The sequence below is a fragment of the Rhagoletis pomonella genome, unplaced genomic scaffold, assembly GCF_013731165.1.
Source record: "Rhagoletis pomonella isolate Grant_MI unplaced genomic scaffold, Rhpom_1.0 Rhpom_scaffold_00015, whole genome shotgun sequence".
In the NCBI taxonomy this organism is placed as follows: domain Eukaryota; kingdom Metazoa; phylum Arthropoda; class Insecta; order Diptera; family Tephritidae; genus Rhagoletis; species Rhagoletis pomonella.
This window is the reverse complement of record NW_023458569.1, coordinates 418,409-435,141: the sequence shown is the minus strand read 5'-3', so window position 1 is coordinate 435,141 and position 16,733 is coordinate 418,409. Positions and strand designations below refer to the sequence as shown.

The window sequence follows — 16,733 nt, the reverse complement described above, 5'->3', positions numbered from 1 at the left end:
TATTTGTGTTATTACCTTTTATTGTACTGTGTTCATTTCAACTTTGTTATTTTGGAAATTTTAGATTTATGTGATTTTTGTGGTTCGTCAATCAAATAGAAAATTTTTGTTATTCAAACTTTTCTCGAATTGTTAACAACGTAAAATAAAATTAATTTTGTTAACTTGTAATAATTAAATTTATTTAAGAATAAATACCTTTTTAAAACCCTACACCCAGTAAACATTGAAAAATCGCTTGACGTCGCGGTAGCCGACCAACTTTATAAACTTTGGTCGAACACGGAAGCGATTATTAGAAAAGGGTATTTTTTAAAATGAGTACTTTCGAGTTCTTTAAAGTTCTGAGTACTTTTGAGATTCTTTTTTGAGTACTGAGTACTTTCGAGTTCTTTTGTGAGTAATGAGTTCTTTGGAGTACTCAGTATCGATACTTTTAAAAATTGGGTGCTGTCGTTCCTTTTGAGAATCGAGTTCTCAGTAGTTTTGGTATCGATACTGCCCAACACTAGTTTTTATTTGCGCCAAATAATCTTGGTAGGGTTGAAATCAACATGAAAAGTTCTATTTAGCTACGTTTTTTGTTTCTTTATGTCTAAACGGTTGGTATTCTGCACCACGGCTACTTCGGACTTTTTCTGTCTAAATCCTTGAGTACGGGAACAGGCTAAGGGCCGGTTACTCAATGTCTGGTTAACACTAATCTGTGGTTAAACATCGTTATCGACATCTTCGACTCCATGCATACAACAGGGAGTCAGTAACGTCAATAACTATGTTTAACCGGAGATTAGTGTTAACCAGACATTGAGTAACCGGCCCTTAATGTGAATAAGAAAAAGTAAACAAAAAAATGTTAATTAAACTCTGATGGCCTTATTCATAAAAAAATAAATTAGGTTTAAAGAGCTCTATAAAGTGACATTTTCATACAAAATTTCGATTTATAAAGCAGTTAAAGTGTTCTTTATTTTTTATGAATTTGGGTATGAGTTTATTAAACATCCCAATGAGTACACTTGACAGTTGTTCATAAACTTAAAATGTTAAACAAAAAGTATTTCAATGTTTACTGGGCAATATTTTTAGCGATTTTCAATGTTCAACGGGCAATATTTGCATAGCACATAAAAAGCCCAAAAGATAAACCCAGATAAGCAGTAAAAAGTCTTCACTGGATGGATGTTTTGCTAAGTTACGATAACCCAGCAAAGTCTTAATTATCTCGGAAACTGGATGAGCTCCTATAATTATTTTGGTGACTCTAAAAAGCCCAAAAAGAGCAAGTAATTCATCAATAATATTTATCCGTGTTCGACCAAAGTTTAAGAAGTGGGCCAGATAGCGTGAAAGCACATAAAAAGCCCAAAAAATAAGCCCAGATAAGTAGTAAAAAGACTTTATTGAATGAATGTTTTGCTAAGTTACGGTTAACTTGGCAAAGTCTTAATTATTTACCAAATGGTCGGAGCCCAAAAAAACGAAAAGTGGCCGAAAATAGCACACAATGAGCACAATAATACGAACAAATTTTTTCTTCATTTTTTCATTTCAGCGCCGCTAACTTGATTGAGCTGTGAGTCTCTTCAGGAGACTTCCAATATTAATATCCATTTGCAATTTCTGGGGGTTTTGGCGGACCTATAAAATATAGATACCATGAAAAAACCTTCAATTTAGATATAACACAAATTTGCTTTATTGCCGTTTGCGCTGTAGCACCCCCTTTATTGAGCATCTGACAATAACACTGGTCTACAAGGGTTTTGCGAATAAGACGGGACCTGGTGTTTCCGAACGGATTTTTCGTGCTGAACACGAATCTGGGGTCCAAAACTTCCCATCACGTCACGTTTTCGAGAAAAAAGGGGTTGAAACCCCTAAAAACAGCGTTTTTGGCCATTTTTGAAAAATTGTAGAGCTGAACCCTGACGTGCTACAAACTTTGTATATGTCAGAAATTAAAGGCTAAATCGTGCCCTTTCGAATGAGCCCTATGCCGAGTTAATCGCATGCACCCTTAGATCAGGGGGTGTATTTGTGTCTAGGAGTCCAATTTTTATATCCACCATATTCGACCCGTCATCTTAAATTTTTAAAATCTAACTGCAGATTCGTAATCAGCGACTTTTAATATAGTTAAAACCTTGGCATTATTAATTTTCTATGATCGTTTAAGATTAAATTCTTTCTGTGATCAATTTTTCCTGCACCCCTAAACACAAATACACCCCCTGCTTTAAGGGTGCACGCGATCAATTCGGCATAGGGCTCATTCGAAAGGGCACGGTTTAGCCTTTAATTTCTGATATATGCAAAATTTGTACCACGTCAGGGTTCAGCTCTATAATTTTTCGAAAATGGCCAAAAACGCTGTTTTTAGGGGTTTCAACCCCTTTTTTCTCGAAAACGTGACGTGATGGGACATTTTTGACCCCGGATTCGTGTTCAGCACGAAAAATCCGTTCAGAAACACCAGGTCCCGTCTTATTCGCAGAAAAAAAGTTGAAATTTGTAGACCAGTGTAATTTTTCTACTACGTACATCGTATGAGTAGTATATATATGGGTCAATCCATGCAAAATTTACACTAAAATTTTTTTCCCTCAAATAATTTTTCTTTGCATTCTTTGGGTAAAAATATGATAAACGTATTTTTTTATTTTCATTTGACACATACAGTTTCCGATATATATTTTTCCGGTATATTTTTTTGAACTTTAAGCATGCCAAAAAAGGACTTGTTAATATATGCTTCCGCGCAAACAAGCATTTTAATAAAAAAAAAAATCGAATCATCGTACCATCTATGAATATTTCTTGGCTTTCATATGAGGATTACGAGAAGTCGATACAATTATTTTTTAATACAAAAAAATGGATATCAAAAAATAATAACAAATCAAATTATTTTTTCCAAATTTAGTAATGATTTATTTTTTTTTTAACTGTTCTTCAAATACTTAAGTAAAGCCTGTGAAAATTTCAGAATGGGTAGTTCAAAATTACGCTTGTGATCAAATTTTAAACAACTGCGAAAGCTATAAAAGACGCGCACTCTCCTTGGCGTGCACCATCTATCTGTGCACTCGTATAACAGGCTACATGCTCGCAGCTGAATTTCTTCGTCATTACATAAAAGACAACCCTGCAGTGAAAACCCAAACCAGTTAGAAAAAATACTAGTTCATAAACTAGTATGTGCCTACCAGTTCGACATTTTCGAAGAACTTAAGCGTTCAGCGACATCTGTCTTTGAATTGCCAAAGCCTAAAATAAAACGCAATTAATTACTTCTCTTACAAATCTCGGCTGTGGCGTCACGTGAAGACTACTAGTTCTGGTTCTGAGATCGCAGGTTCGAGGCCGCTTGGAGGTAGTTAAAATTTTTAAAGTTAGATCAATGTAAGTAGGAATAATTATTTCAATTTAAATATAACCTGCAGTGAAAAGCCAAACCAGTTAGAAAAAATACTAGTTCATTAACTAGTATGTGCCTACCAATTCGAAAATTTCGAAGAACTTAGGCGATCAGCGACATCTGCCTTTGAATTGCCAAAGCCAAAAATAAAACGCAATTAATTGCTTTTCTTACAAATGCCGGCTGTGTGTGTGTGTTCTGGTTCTGAAATCGCAGGTTCGAGGCCGCTTGGAGGTGGTTAAGATTTTTAAAGTTAAATATATGTAAGTAAAAAAGATTTATTAAAATGCTAGGAAGGAGCATAGCAATATTTCAGTCTTTTTTGCGTTCATTACATTTTCAATGTAGTCTTAAAAAAGTCGCTTAATTTTTTCTGACGTTTTATGCTGCACAGCTATTTTGATGCTTTTGCGAGCGTGCGTGTTGCAATAGATCGGCTTTTAATGTGCAATTGCAAACATTACAGCAAGCCTCGTAACCTCAAGTGTTTACACAACCAGCCTTTGAACACGGGATCCTTAGTCCAAGAATCCAAAAAAAAATCTTTTGAAGCAGCTGCAGCAAAACACAAAGATTGTAAAGATTTATTAAGAAAATAATTCAAAATCAGTTCCTCCTGCAAGATTTACTAACAAAGAAAAATTACTGGGAAGTTAAAAAACTTAATTTTTTACACAAAAAACGTCCAAACGTCAACAGGATAGGAAAAACGTCCAAAGGCCACGAGTATTTATGGCGTTAAGTGCTCTTGTTGTGCAGTGCACTTTATGGAACCCATGCTGATGCCCCGCTGGGGTCACGTAATTTGTATAGTGCGGAAGTAGAAGGATCTCTAGTGTCTTTCCTACCGGGGAAAGGAGAGTTATCGGGCGACAGGACTCTCCTTTGTTTGACGGTTTCTCCGGTTTAAGCAGTGGGACCACTCTCCCAATTTTCCAGATGTCTGAAATGATGATAGTGGCCACTGACAGTTTAAGGACCTTGGTTAAATAGTCCACTCCAAAACATTTTCCAGATGTCTGAAATGATGATAGTGGCCACTGACAGTTTAAGGACCTTGGTTAAATAGTCCACTCCCGCAGGACCCAAATTTTTCAGCATCAACATGCAAATTCCAGCGGGTCCAATGGCTTTGGAGGCTTTCGCCTTCCCGATGGCTACCCTTACCTCACCGCTGGTGAAAACAAGTGGCGCGCTAGGTTTTGGCAGTTTGTGCAGCCTTCTGGTCACTCGACGTTTGGCTTTATCCACCGGAAGATGCAGTATGAACTGCCGGATAAAATAGCTCGCGCATCGCTCCGGGTCCGACTAAACGTGGTCGCTAAAATTTATTTTAAGTCTGTCGTCACGCTTCGTCGGTTGGACAATGACCTCACAGTTGACCAAAAGTTTACTCACACCAGAGGCGAAGTTATAAGTCTTTTTCCGCTTATGTACGCTCACAAGTTGCCGAATCTCCGAGTTGAGATCCCTGATACGAGGTTGTCACGCTCATTGGCTAGGGCAGCCGCTTCTGAATGAAAATTTGGACGCTGGTCCGGAATACATCCTGCTTGAACAAGGCGGGCTGCAGCAGCAGTGACAACCCTGCGAAATTTACGCTCACCTACGTAAACGTCGGTTGGTGCGGGTAGAGCAGTGAAGGTGCTTTCAGTAACATACGCGAAGCCTTTTCAGTCAGCTTTGGTAAAGTTGGCATAGGTCCGGTGATCCGCGGAGCAAAGTCGGCGGTTTTATCAATCGAGGTGACTATGGGCAGATGGTCTGATGCTTTTGTCTGCATAGGTCGCCATGATACGCTGTGTATCAGATCCGCGCTGACAATTGTTAGGTCTGGCGAGCTGCAGCAGCTGCTCATAATCCTGGTAGGTGCGTCGCCGTTCATTGTGCAGAATGTCGAATCGTTTATCTGCTCAGCCAATTGTGTTCCCCTACGATCGTTTGAAAGGCTTGAATGCCAAAGATCGTGATGCTCATTGAAGTCACCAACTACCATACGGTTTTCACCTCTGAGGAGCGCACCTATTTCAGGGTGATATCCCGCCAGGTGGCAGGGGTATATATACGTTAAATATTTCGATCTTGACATCGCCTGACCGGATAGCAATACTCTGACATTCTAGGATGGTATCCATGTGACCGGTGTCTGCTTCGAAAAGATGACACTGCACTGTGTGGTGCGTGATAAACGCTAGGCCACCACCCTTATCTCGCTCGCGTTGACGTCGACATTATCGGTAACAAGAACCGCGAAGTCTGTTCTGTCCTTTGCAAGTTGGATAAGGAAGCATAGCAAATGGGTCTGGTGGTCAACAAGGACAACACGAAGTCCGGTCATCAAACAAACGGTCAGCGCATTCGGTAGTAATTAACATCGGTAATAATGTTAGCATGGAAATCCAACGTAGAATCACTCTTGCCAATAAGTGCTACTTTCGACTAAGTTGGCAATTCAAGAGCAAAGTCCTCTCTCGACGTACGCGAACCACACTATATAAATCACTCATCATGCCCGTGTTGGTATATGGCGCAGAAGCATGGACAATGACAACAAGACAGCCGGCTCTACGTACCGGAATGACTCGGGTTTTACCCGACCAAGGGCTGTTGTTTCGGCGATCTAACCCCGTTTAGAGTCTGCTCGGGACTACGGACACATCGGCAGTGGACCACGTCTTTTGTGGCCCCCTGTTGCTCTAACAGAGCAGCCTCCACGGCTAACCCCAGTCCACCTGAGCAGTCCCACACAAACACCACAGCACAACAACATAACACAATAGACCACACCACAACGGCTACATTTGGTTCGATGATTTTTTATATGAAGAAAATGGGCGACACCTTCAACAAAAAAATATCAACGGAAAGCCTAAATAAGTAATAATAATAATAGCTTGGCGCTTTCACTTACATTAGGGTTTGGCCGAGCTTATTCTTTGATTTGTGGCGCCCGCCTTGATGTATTCACACAAAGGGGAGGGACCTACAGTTTACTCCGAACGGCAATTGTATTTTTATGAGAAGCGGTTTTTCATGGCAGAAATGCACTCGGAGGTTTGCCATTGCCTGCCGAGGGGAAAGCGCTATAGAAAAAACCTTTTTGGTTTATTTTTTATTTTTTTGATGTTAGGTTGAACCGGGCTTGAACCCAGGCCCTTCGGAGTGGTAGCGCGCACTGCTAACCACTACACCCACATCGGCCGCCAACTTGCACTTAGTTGTGCTAAAATTGAATGCGCTACAAAACTGCATACTCAAAATCATTCTAAGAAATTTAATTAAAAACATCGGTATTATTACGAAAGTTTTTTTCTTTTTTTAATATTGCGCAAAGTTGTAAACTTGGATTTATGCGTTTTTTGTTAAAGAACAAACTATATTTTTATAAAAAGATTATTAAAATGAAATATTAATAAAATAAATTGTCAAAACTTGTCAATATACGGTTGTCGCATAGTTATAATCATCACTGTATTTACTAGAGAATCATCTCTTCTATTAAATCTGTGGAATTTTGACAAAACAACCAATGTCGAAAAACTGAATTTTACACGAGGACCAAAAAACACTTTTATATGGCCACAGAATCGTCCCAGAACATATCTAATCAAATGTAACCTATTTTTATGGTGGAGAATTTAAATACCTTTATTTTCCAATTTGCATCTTTCTTCCAGATATAACTGTTGCCGAGAAAATGTCCAAAAACCGAGATGTGTTGTTTTGTCAAAATTATTTTTGATCGAAAATTCAACCCTTCTCTAGATAAAGTCTTTTTTCGTACTGAAAAGTAACAAATAATTCGCAACTTTTGTCGGGACTAGTGCTTTTATTAAAACGAAATAAGAAAAATTCAGTGACATATGTTACTTTCTTAAATATAGTTCAGTTTATTTTAAACGAATATTACAAAAAGTTATGCTTTCTATTAGACCAATTACATGTATTTTTAGGTATGAAAAAGAAAAGTTGGAATAAATTGAATTAAAAATACAAATAAGAAATAGTTCATATTGTAGTTCACATTTATATTAAATTGCTTTAATTTTTATAATTCAGAAGAAATAAAGAATAATTCACTCTACAGCTAATCATATTCGTCAATATCCCAATCATCTTCCAATTGTTCTTCACCTTCAACGTGCAAGTTATTGTAAAAATTATGAAACTCTGCATTTATAAATGGCAGAACGGAATGTAAATCACGTTTTTGATTACAAGATATTGGCAAAGGAGCAGAATAACATTTCTTTAATTCGAAATTTGTTATTTTCCGTCGCCGCTGTGTTATGTCTAGTTCCTTGAAGTCCTCGTCCGGCTGTAAAGATAGCTTGTACTGTAAAATTCCAGACTTAGATTTCTCATATCGCATCCAACGTATTAGCTTCCATTCAAATTTGTCACCTTTACAAAACAAAAAATAAAAATTAGACTAAACATATATAAACATAAGTAGTGTTACACGCACCTAATGTATTAGTATTTCTAAACGTGTATTTGTTCTTTAATAGGCTACCGAAGTCAAAGTATTGATCTTGAACCATCTCGATTGCATTGTATTTGTGATTTGTAGTTACTATTAAAGTAGCCCAGTCATGTGGGTGATGTATGGAATTCACAAATTTTTTCTTCTTTTTTTCTATTTGGGAATGAACCGTGTCACATTCCATATGCGTGTGTCCAACAACCAGAAACTTGTGATCAATTATTTCTATAGTTTGAAGATCCTCTAAAACCTTTTCAAACATGGCGCAAATATAAGAATTTCGGTTTTGCCCTGGACAGGAGTCGCTGTACAAAATAACATGCTTCACATGTATCGGTAATTGAAGATACAGGAACTAATCTCGTTTGCTCCACGCTTTGCAAAGGTCTCATTCCATATATAACAATTCGCTCTGTTTGTTGCTCCGTCATGCATCGTAAAATTAAATGTCCACAATGGTCGTTTGTAGAAGAACATTGCCGCATTTAAGTGTGGTGTTGGCAAACATTGCTGCAGATCAAAAGTATACATTTTGATAGATTTGTCCTTCGAAGACAGTTCTTTATCATGTTTTTTAGATTCATATGCCATGTCTGCCTCGTCGTGATGATTTTGTTGTTTTAATTTAAGCATTGCTATTTCATCCTCAGTTAATGCATTTTTAATATCTATTCTTAAAGTCTCACACTTGTTGCATACATCAATATGCGGCTTTTTAAACTTAATGTCCAGCTTCTGAAATATTTCTCGATATGTTGACAACGAAACAGGTTGAGAAAATTTGTTTGTGTATAATCTGTATAATTCTGCCATGCTTAAATTACACTGAAGATATAGTTGTTTTGTATGACGACGGCTGTAATGGCTCACATATTTTGGAAAACTATTAATGTGATCTAAAACTTCCTGGTACTTTTCCGTCGACAGTTTGAGTTCTGGAAAATTTTTTCCTCTTTTATCGCACTGAACAATTTCAACGGAGCTTTCTTTAACTTTACACTTAGTAACAGTTTTAATACTTTGAGCAGTTTCGGCATATATTTTCATAAAACATTGCTTACATACTCTTCTCCTTTGACCGTTAATTTCACAATTATACAAATAGTTATATTGTCGATTTCCAACGTTATTAATTGTATGCGTTTTCTTAAATTCAACATCAATTAAGCCGGACAGATATTGCCGTCGTTTGTTGTAATCACCCAAGTTCCAGTACAGTTTAAAAATCATCTCTTGCTAATCAAAATTTAGGTGAGTATTACACAACCTTCTGCATATTGAAAGTGCTTTCATTTTTTTTATCAGGGACGATTTTCTTTTTATTGGTCACATATTCTTTTCCTAAGTTTTTGTTACGCCTGTTCTTATTTTTAACTGCTGATGTGGTTGGAAGTTCGAATAGTTGGGTTTCATCAATTTCGGTGAAATCCCAATTACTTACATTGGATTCAATATCTGGAGCCATTTCCTGCGTAGTGGTGTTAAGATCGGAATCCGTCTCCGGGACAAAATCGGAGTCATCAAAATCAGATTCATGGAAAGGATCTTCATCAATATCAATCTCTTCATCAATATCTTGGGCACTTGTGTGGGACATTTTATTTAATTTAATTTAAACACAACTTGAATGAAAAAACAGAAAGAGAGTACTATTCATTTTGTCGTAACTGACATATCTGTCATTGATAGTGTGAGTTTTCACAAATGGCTTACTTGGATTCGTTAAGTATCGGCAGTTGAACAAAGGTGTATTTTTGCAGTGAAAGTATAAAAATTCTAAAATCATTGAAAATTCCATACAAATTGACAAACTCTTTGGAGCCGTGACGTAGGTACCTTCAAAACAGCTGATAATTGTCGTAATCTTGTATATCTATGATTCTTGTAGTCAATGTATTCACTTGCGAGAGAGTCAATGCTCCTCCAAAACTATGGAACCTTTGTTTTTTGTCTTCCTCTGTGCATTGTTTATGTTTTTCTATATTAGGAAACAACTTATTTTCATTTAAAACGTCTTAATTTGTTACACATGCACACGACAAAAGCACTTGGTTTGATATAGGTTCCTCTTATTTCGTTAATTCCCACTACACTAAAGCACTCATGTTAATATAGGTTGTTTTGTCACAGTGAATGCTAATGATGAAATGGCTATTAAAACAACTTAACTTTAGAAGGGATTGTATTCTTTTCGTTTATCCATTTGATAAAAGAACGTGAGTGCAAATAGGTTGTTTTGTCAAAATAATTTTAGAAAATTATTGGAAACCCATATTCAAATAGGTTCTTTTGTCAAAATTATGTTATGATATTTTCCTTTGTGCCCTGCAGCATATTTCGATATGGGTTCTTTTGTCAAAAGCAGCTTGTAAAAATTGCGAGATAGGTTGATTTGGGGGCTTCTATATCTTCCGATCTACACTATCTAGAAACACGCTGATAAGACAGAAAGAGGCGCTTTTAAAACTTATACATATGGTTGAAAAAGTGGAAAATTGTCCGATCTCGGGTTAGGTTGTTTTGTCAAAACTCCACAGAAATTATTTAAAAATGTATTTCGTCATTATAATTACGAGTTTAATACAAAATAATAATCTTAATATAATGCAAAATATATTACATATAATCATTATCAACCTTTAAATAGCTCGTAATAAGAATAATATGTGAACAAAAAAATTTCACGCCATAAGGGTTGAGATTTCTAAAATTTTTCGTCACCCGCATTGGAGCCGTCATTTTGGATTTTTGGTAAATGACCTTGGATTTGTATCCAGATTCATAAAAATCTATTATTTTTGTATCCGTCTATTGGATCCGCCATCTTACCGTTTTCATAAATGACTTTAGATTCGTAATAAGAGACTCAGAAAACGCCCAGGTACCCAAGTTCATAGATATCTAACGATTTTTTTTTCGGCCGCTGTGATAAACTCCGCAACGCCTGGGTTCAAACCCTGGTCAAAGCAACATCGCAAAAAATATAGAAAAAAAGGTTTTTCTTAACAGCGGTCGTCCCTCGGCAGGCAATGGCAAAACTCCGAGTGCATTTCTGCCATGAAAAACAGCTTCTCATAAAAATACAATCGCCGTTCGGAGTCGGCGTAAATCTGTAGGCCCCTCCGCTTTGTGTGACAACATCAAGGCGCACGCCACAATCCGGAGGAGTAGCTCGGCCAAACACTAACATATGTGTAAGCGACAATCTATAATTATTATTATTAATGGATCCGCCATTTTGAATTTTTGGTAAAAATCAGCGACCCGAAAACCCCCTAGATAAGAATTAGTGTAAAAATTCATCAAAGCGTATTTGGTTAACTGCTTTCGTCCAGCTAGATTTACGATTCAAAGAAAGAGCAACGGCTGCCACCGCACATCAGCAGCCGCTCCGGGACGACCGCCATCGTGGCTGTAACAACAACACCGGCTGCCACAGCAGCGTTGGTCCAATTGGACCAAAATTGGTAGCTTCATTATCCTTTGGTAGTTTGGTTGGTTTGACGAAGCTTTTGGTAGGCAAATATGCTTTTAAAAGTCAATCAAATTGAGCATTAAAATTTATTCATTTACTTTGCGTTTACACGTTGAAAACATTGCTTTCACTTTGCTCACACGTATAAGTTTTCTTTGTTTTTTCTAAATTTTAGTAAGCACACAATTTTCTGCAAACAAAAACTGGCTTCCCAAAATATGATCGATCTGCTGTTGAAATTTAGCGAAAATTTGCCTATCGTCTTGAAAGAAATAATATTGATAGGCAATTTGCAAAGCGTGAGTGTATGCAAATCGAAAAAAAATTTTTAATTTTTTATTGAAATACATAAAATGTCAGATTTTGTTTTTTCAAACATAAAAATTTTTTGATATGAACTGAATTGTTCTCAAAGGTATTTACATTTTTTACAAAAGTGTTCTACGCAATACGTTAATTCTTTTATTTAAAAGCCTGAATTTGTTTTTTTTAACCTTAAATATTGGTATGAATGGTTAACCAACACCGTAAACAATATTATACTGTAAATATGTGTAGCTAAAAACCCCGTAAATTCAAGAAATTTCGTTTTAATGATGAACAAAAATTTGGTAGTTTGAAAACTGATTTGGTACCTAAAAATAAGCTCAAGTGGCAACACTGTGCTACAGTAGGAGCGACAACGAAAAACAACCACCATCGCACGAACGACAACGGCAGTGCCTCACACAAGCCTGATGTAACGGTGGGTGAAACTTGAAATTTTTCAAGGGAAGTAAAACCAACTGAAATAATTTAGGATAGAAACAGAAAATCATGTAACAAAGCAACAACAAAAAACACCAGAGAAACTCCGAATAACGAAAAAAATTATTTGGAATGTATAAAGCTTAAACCTTAACTAAAGACGTCCGATTATAGTTGCGTTCGATAACAAAATTAGCCAACACCAGCCAACAATCAAAATCAAGAGAGTAAGCGAAAATTCTCTCCCCATGAGATAAAAAAGTAAACGAACAGAAAATTAGCCATTACTTGCAAAAACCGGAAGAAGAAGACACACCAGCTGACTTTGTTTAAGTTTTATTTGTAACCAAACTGAAATTGATGTTGCCTCCATAGCGAAAAAAGGAAAGTGAACGTTCAATGTTCGCCAGGAACATTTCTAGAAGTAAAAACTAGTTGGTGCTATCATAAAGTCACATAGCAGGCAGCCAAAAAGCATATAAATACTAAAACTCGGAAAATGCAATTTTGTTTGTTTACAAAAATTACAACCATATGTTTTGTGATCATATGTTTTCGTGTTGGATAATTTTTGCCGAGTAAAATTTTGCCAGTACAAAATGAACGCTCCTCTTGCATCAAAATGAACGCTTGCTCTCTCAATTTTTGTGTGTTGGATAATTTTTTGTCGTTATCGAACGCCATCCAGTAAAGATTTGGATAAACTATTACAAATTTTTGACTTGTCGAACGCACCTTATAAAAATGTTATAACAAACCACCGGTACTTTTTAAAAGGACTTTACTCTTTTAAAGGGACTTTATAATTTCAAAGATAAAAATTCAGTAATTCATAAATATGGGTCCAACATGAAAGAAAAAATTCTGTAGAATTTAAAGATTAAAATTTTTTGGGTTCACAAGGACGAACTGGTAATGAAAATGCCCTTTTAATAAATTTTAGGTTGTAGGTGTTCTGACCACTCCCGAAATGTAGCGTCTCCGATAAAAAGTATTAGTTTTTTTGAATTTTAAACTTGAAAAAGGCAAAATAAGCTTTGGAAAAGGCAAAAAAACTTTATTTTTAAATCTTGTTATGTACAATGTGCATGTCCAATAAAATATATATAAAAAAAAATAAATACAGTGGTCAAAATATTTTAGCCGAATAACTTTTTGGCAAGTTTTAACATATTATTTTAGTTATTTTTTTCTTTAACAAAACCCGTGTAAATCCAAGTTACCAACTTTGTGCAATATTAAAAAAATTCAGCTGACCTTCGTACAAATTTCGAACTTTTTTAAAAATTCTAAAAAATCAACCGTACTTTTTAGCCATTTGAAACTTGTACTTTATTCCACTAGAATTCAATCGGCTACAAACTAATTAAAACCTCGAAATTTTTACGAAAATTCGCTTAATCTTTTCTTAATTGCATAAATTTTTAAGGCAGTGTTACTCGATTGATACATTTGTACACATTTGTGCATTTTTATACCGGGCTATTGATACAAATTTAAAAAAATTTGACTTTTTTTGTAATCAAAAGCTTGGTACAATACAGCAATATTTTATTGAAAAAATTTCAACAAATTATTTTTGGTGATTGGTGTAAAGAAAAATATTTGGGTATACACACAGTTGGGATACGATTTGCACCAAATTCCGGCGAATTCCCACTGCCTTTAAACTTGTTTTTATACGGATGTTGGTAAAGAATGAACTATAAAAAACTAACCAAAATTAAATAACAACAGCAATAATATTTTAAAACTTGTCAAAATTAGGTGCGGTTATTATTTTTTCGACTACTGTACATAAGTTGACTACGATTACTCGGCCGTGCTATCATAGTAGCACAGTGTCACTAATATTTCACTTACAAACAAGATACGGGCAGGAATTTCAAAATTTCAACCCTGTTTGTGTGAGATATTTTATTTTTATCATTATTTTTCTTTTAATCAATCTATGTTGAAATAAAAGTGTATGTATATACGTTTCACTGAATTTTCTAATTAATTTCTTGAGTGACTATTTTTTTTTAAAAAGATCCTGACGTCAGAGAGAACAACTAAAAACGCAATTTTACTATATTTGACCCTTGGTTTCGCAAATATACATACTGATTTTTTTGTGGGTAAAATTTACTGTCGCACGGTGTTAAAGCATAGGCAGACGCCAGCGTAGATCCGGATAAACTCGTTAATTTGGAATTATCTCGGGAATTAACTGCAGTTGATCCGGATTAAGTCCTAGAGTTAATTCCCAAACTTAAATCGGATCAAGGGAATTTTCGATGACAACACTGACCAAAACTCAGAGAGCGTAGAATACAGAGAATATGCAAAACTAGCATGGATATCGGTAATGCAGTCACCATACTAATTCAGATAGGAATTCAATTTAAATTGAATAATAACTTATTTGAATTAACACGGTGACTGCATTACCGACAAAAGGTCCATGCTAGTTTTACATTTTCTTTGTTTAAGAAAATACATAAATTGATTATATTAGTGGGATTCATGAAACTTCGTAAAGTTGTTGTAAATGTCGCGTTTGTCGCAAAATTTGGCACAGCTGATAACGGCTGCTTCGAAATATAATTGTAAAAACTTTTCTTTTCCTCTATCGCGCGGCATTTTTAAAAAATTTTATATTTGCAATCCGGAGTTGCGATAGGTCGTTAATACAACTTTGTTCGTAACGTTGCCATTTCGCCAAATATGTACTACTTAGTATGCAGTTTTTTATTTTTGAAAATGTGAATTTGGCAACATTGATTTGCTTACACATCACTATTTTTTACTTATTACCGGGTTTTACACGGTTCAAGTATTGAATTCAATTCTGCTTGCTTGGGAAGAAAAGGGAAGAGTACATATACGTCTGTACCGTCAAGTGGTTTCAAGGTTCTTCCTTTGCTTTTGACATTTTCGTTGTTTCTCAACTAAAGAAGCAAAAACTGGAATTTAACAAAATTTAAGCGAGCAAAGGCAAATAGAAAACACAAAAGAGAATGAACCAGAATAGCTTTAAAGTACTTGGATCATGTAAATCGGGTGTAATTAAATTTAAAAAAACCAGTTTGAATATCTTTTTTTACAAGCGATTTGCTTTTCTACGATTCGGGAATTTTGGGTTTTTATATTATCGGTTTAAAATATTTTAAAACTCGAAGAAAAAGGACAAAGATACTGAAAATCGCTATATGTATAACAATTAGGTTCTTCTTCACTAAAAATTTTATATAAATAGCTTCGTAAATGTATTTTAAAATTATCCGATACTATCGATAGTTTATATGCAAACTATACGAAACATCGAATGGGATGATGATTATCGATAGTTTAACAGCTCTACTTCGTATTACAAGCCTGAAGGTCCCAGGTTCGATCCTCGGTTGGAGGAAGGAGGAGGTTGCCAAAAAATTTGGTTTTTATTATTTCTTTTATTTTGTTTAATTTTATTTGATTTATATATTTAATTTTACCTTATTTCCTTTTCGTCTGTTTTATTATATTTCACATTTTTTATATTAATTTTAATTAATTCGAATTTTTAGAGTTTATTTTGACTAAAAAGTCAAAAACAACGTCAAAAAAATATAGAAGCTATAATTGAATGAATAAAAAGATATTAAATGAATATTCTACTGGCCATGGGACTCGAACCTACGACCTCGCGGCTCGTAAATCCGCATTACTGCCATCTGTCAAGGCACAATTTTTATCAGATCAATTGCGCCGTTAATCCGGATCAACGTTGCCGTCTGTCTTTGCTCTTATATGCATAATGAGCTACTCATTTATACAAAATATTAAATATTAAATAAATAAAATAATTACAGCCAAACCAGGTCAATAAAGGGAGTTTCTATTATTGCCACCAGTGCAAATTACCAATCGCGAAAATCTTCGGATTGCAAAGGTACACTTGTATTTTATAATGTTTTGATTGCGGCTAATTTTTTTATGCACTTAGTTCAATGTATTCATAAAACTTTCAATTTGCTTTGCACTTACAGACCACAACCATATCACCATGTTCGGTGACAGTCTGGAAAGATGGCGCTTCACCGGAAACTTCGCAACGAAAACGACCCGTGGACTGCATGTTTACATTGCTCAACATCACGACGGCATCACTGGAATTTTGGAGCTGCAAAGAAATTATAAATAATTTTCATTGAACACCAAATAAATTAAACAAACTCTTTGGGAAATAGAGAAGTAAATACATAAGTGCTTATTACAAAACTTTAAGTACTTATTAAAAAAATTAAGGGTATTCATCAATCCTTATAAAAGCATTATAAACCGTATAAACGTATAATTGTGTAAACTTTGTAAATTAACTGTCAATATTTGTATGGACACTCGTTGACACATTTCTGATAAATTTCCCCAACGATTTAATTGAATAATCTTTGTAAACTGAAGCTAATGCAACTCTGTCGCATATGTAAAAGAAAAGATAGTATGGGCGTTCATGTAACAGAGTGCTTATCCGAAAATTTATTGAAACGCATCGCTATAGTAATCAGCGCATCAGAAACAAAATTGATGCTTCGTTTATTTTTGGTTGCGATTGGTGGTAGGTATTAGGTATGTAGTAGGCT

At 35.3% G+C, this 16,733-nt stretch overlaps 2 protein-coding genes across 3 annotated transcripts in view; both read right to left on the bottom strand.

Annotated features, from left to right (window-relative positions):
- LOC118749364 overlaps window positions 1–16,278 on the bottom strand; it is a 910,564-nt gene extending 894,286 nt beyond the window's left edge. For both annotated transcript variants that reach the window (XM_036484158.1, XM_036484159.1), the window contains exon 1: window positions 16,138–16,278. In XM_036484158.1, coding sequence (XP_036340051.1) covers window positions 16,138–16,246 — 109 coding nt within the window. In that variant the 5' untranslated portion in view covers window positions 16,247–16,278. The remainder of the gene's footprint in view (window positions 1–16,137) is intronic.
- LOC118749367 lies at window positions 7,466–8,182 on the bottom strand. The gene is made up of 2 exons (XM_036484163.1): window positions 7,890–8,182; window positions 7,466–7,825 (listed from the first exon to the last, which is right to left on the bottom strand). The coding sequence occupies exons 1-2, from the start codon at window positions 8,167–8,169 to the stop codon at window positions 7,509–7,511; spliced, it is 597 nt and encodes a 198-aa protein (XP_036340056.1). The 5' UTR covers window positions 8,170–8,182; the 3' UTR covers window positions 7,466–7,508.
- Window positions 16,279–16,733: the final 455 nt, after the last annotated feature.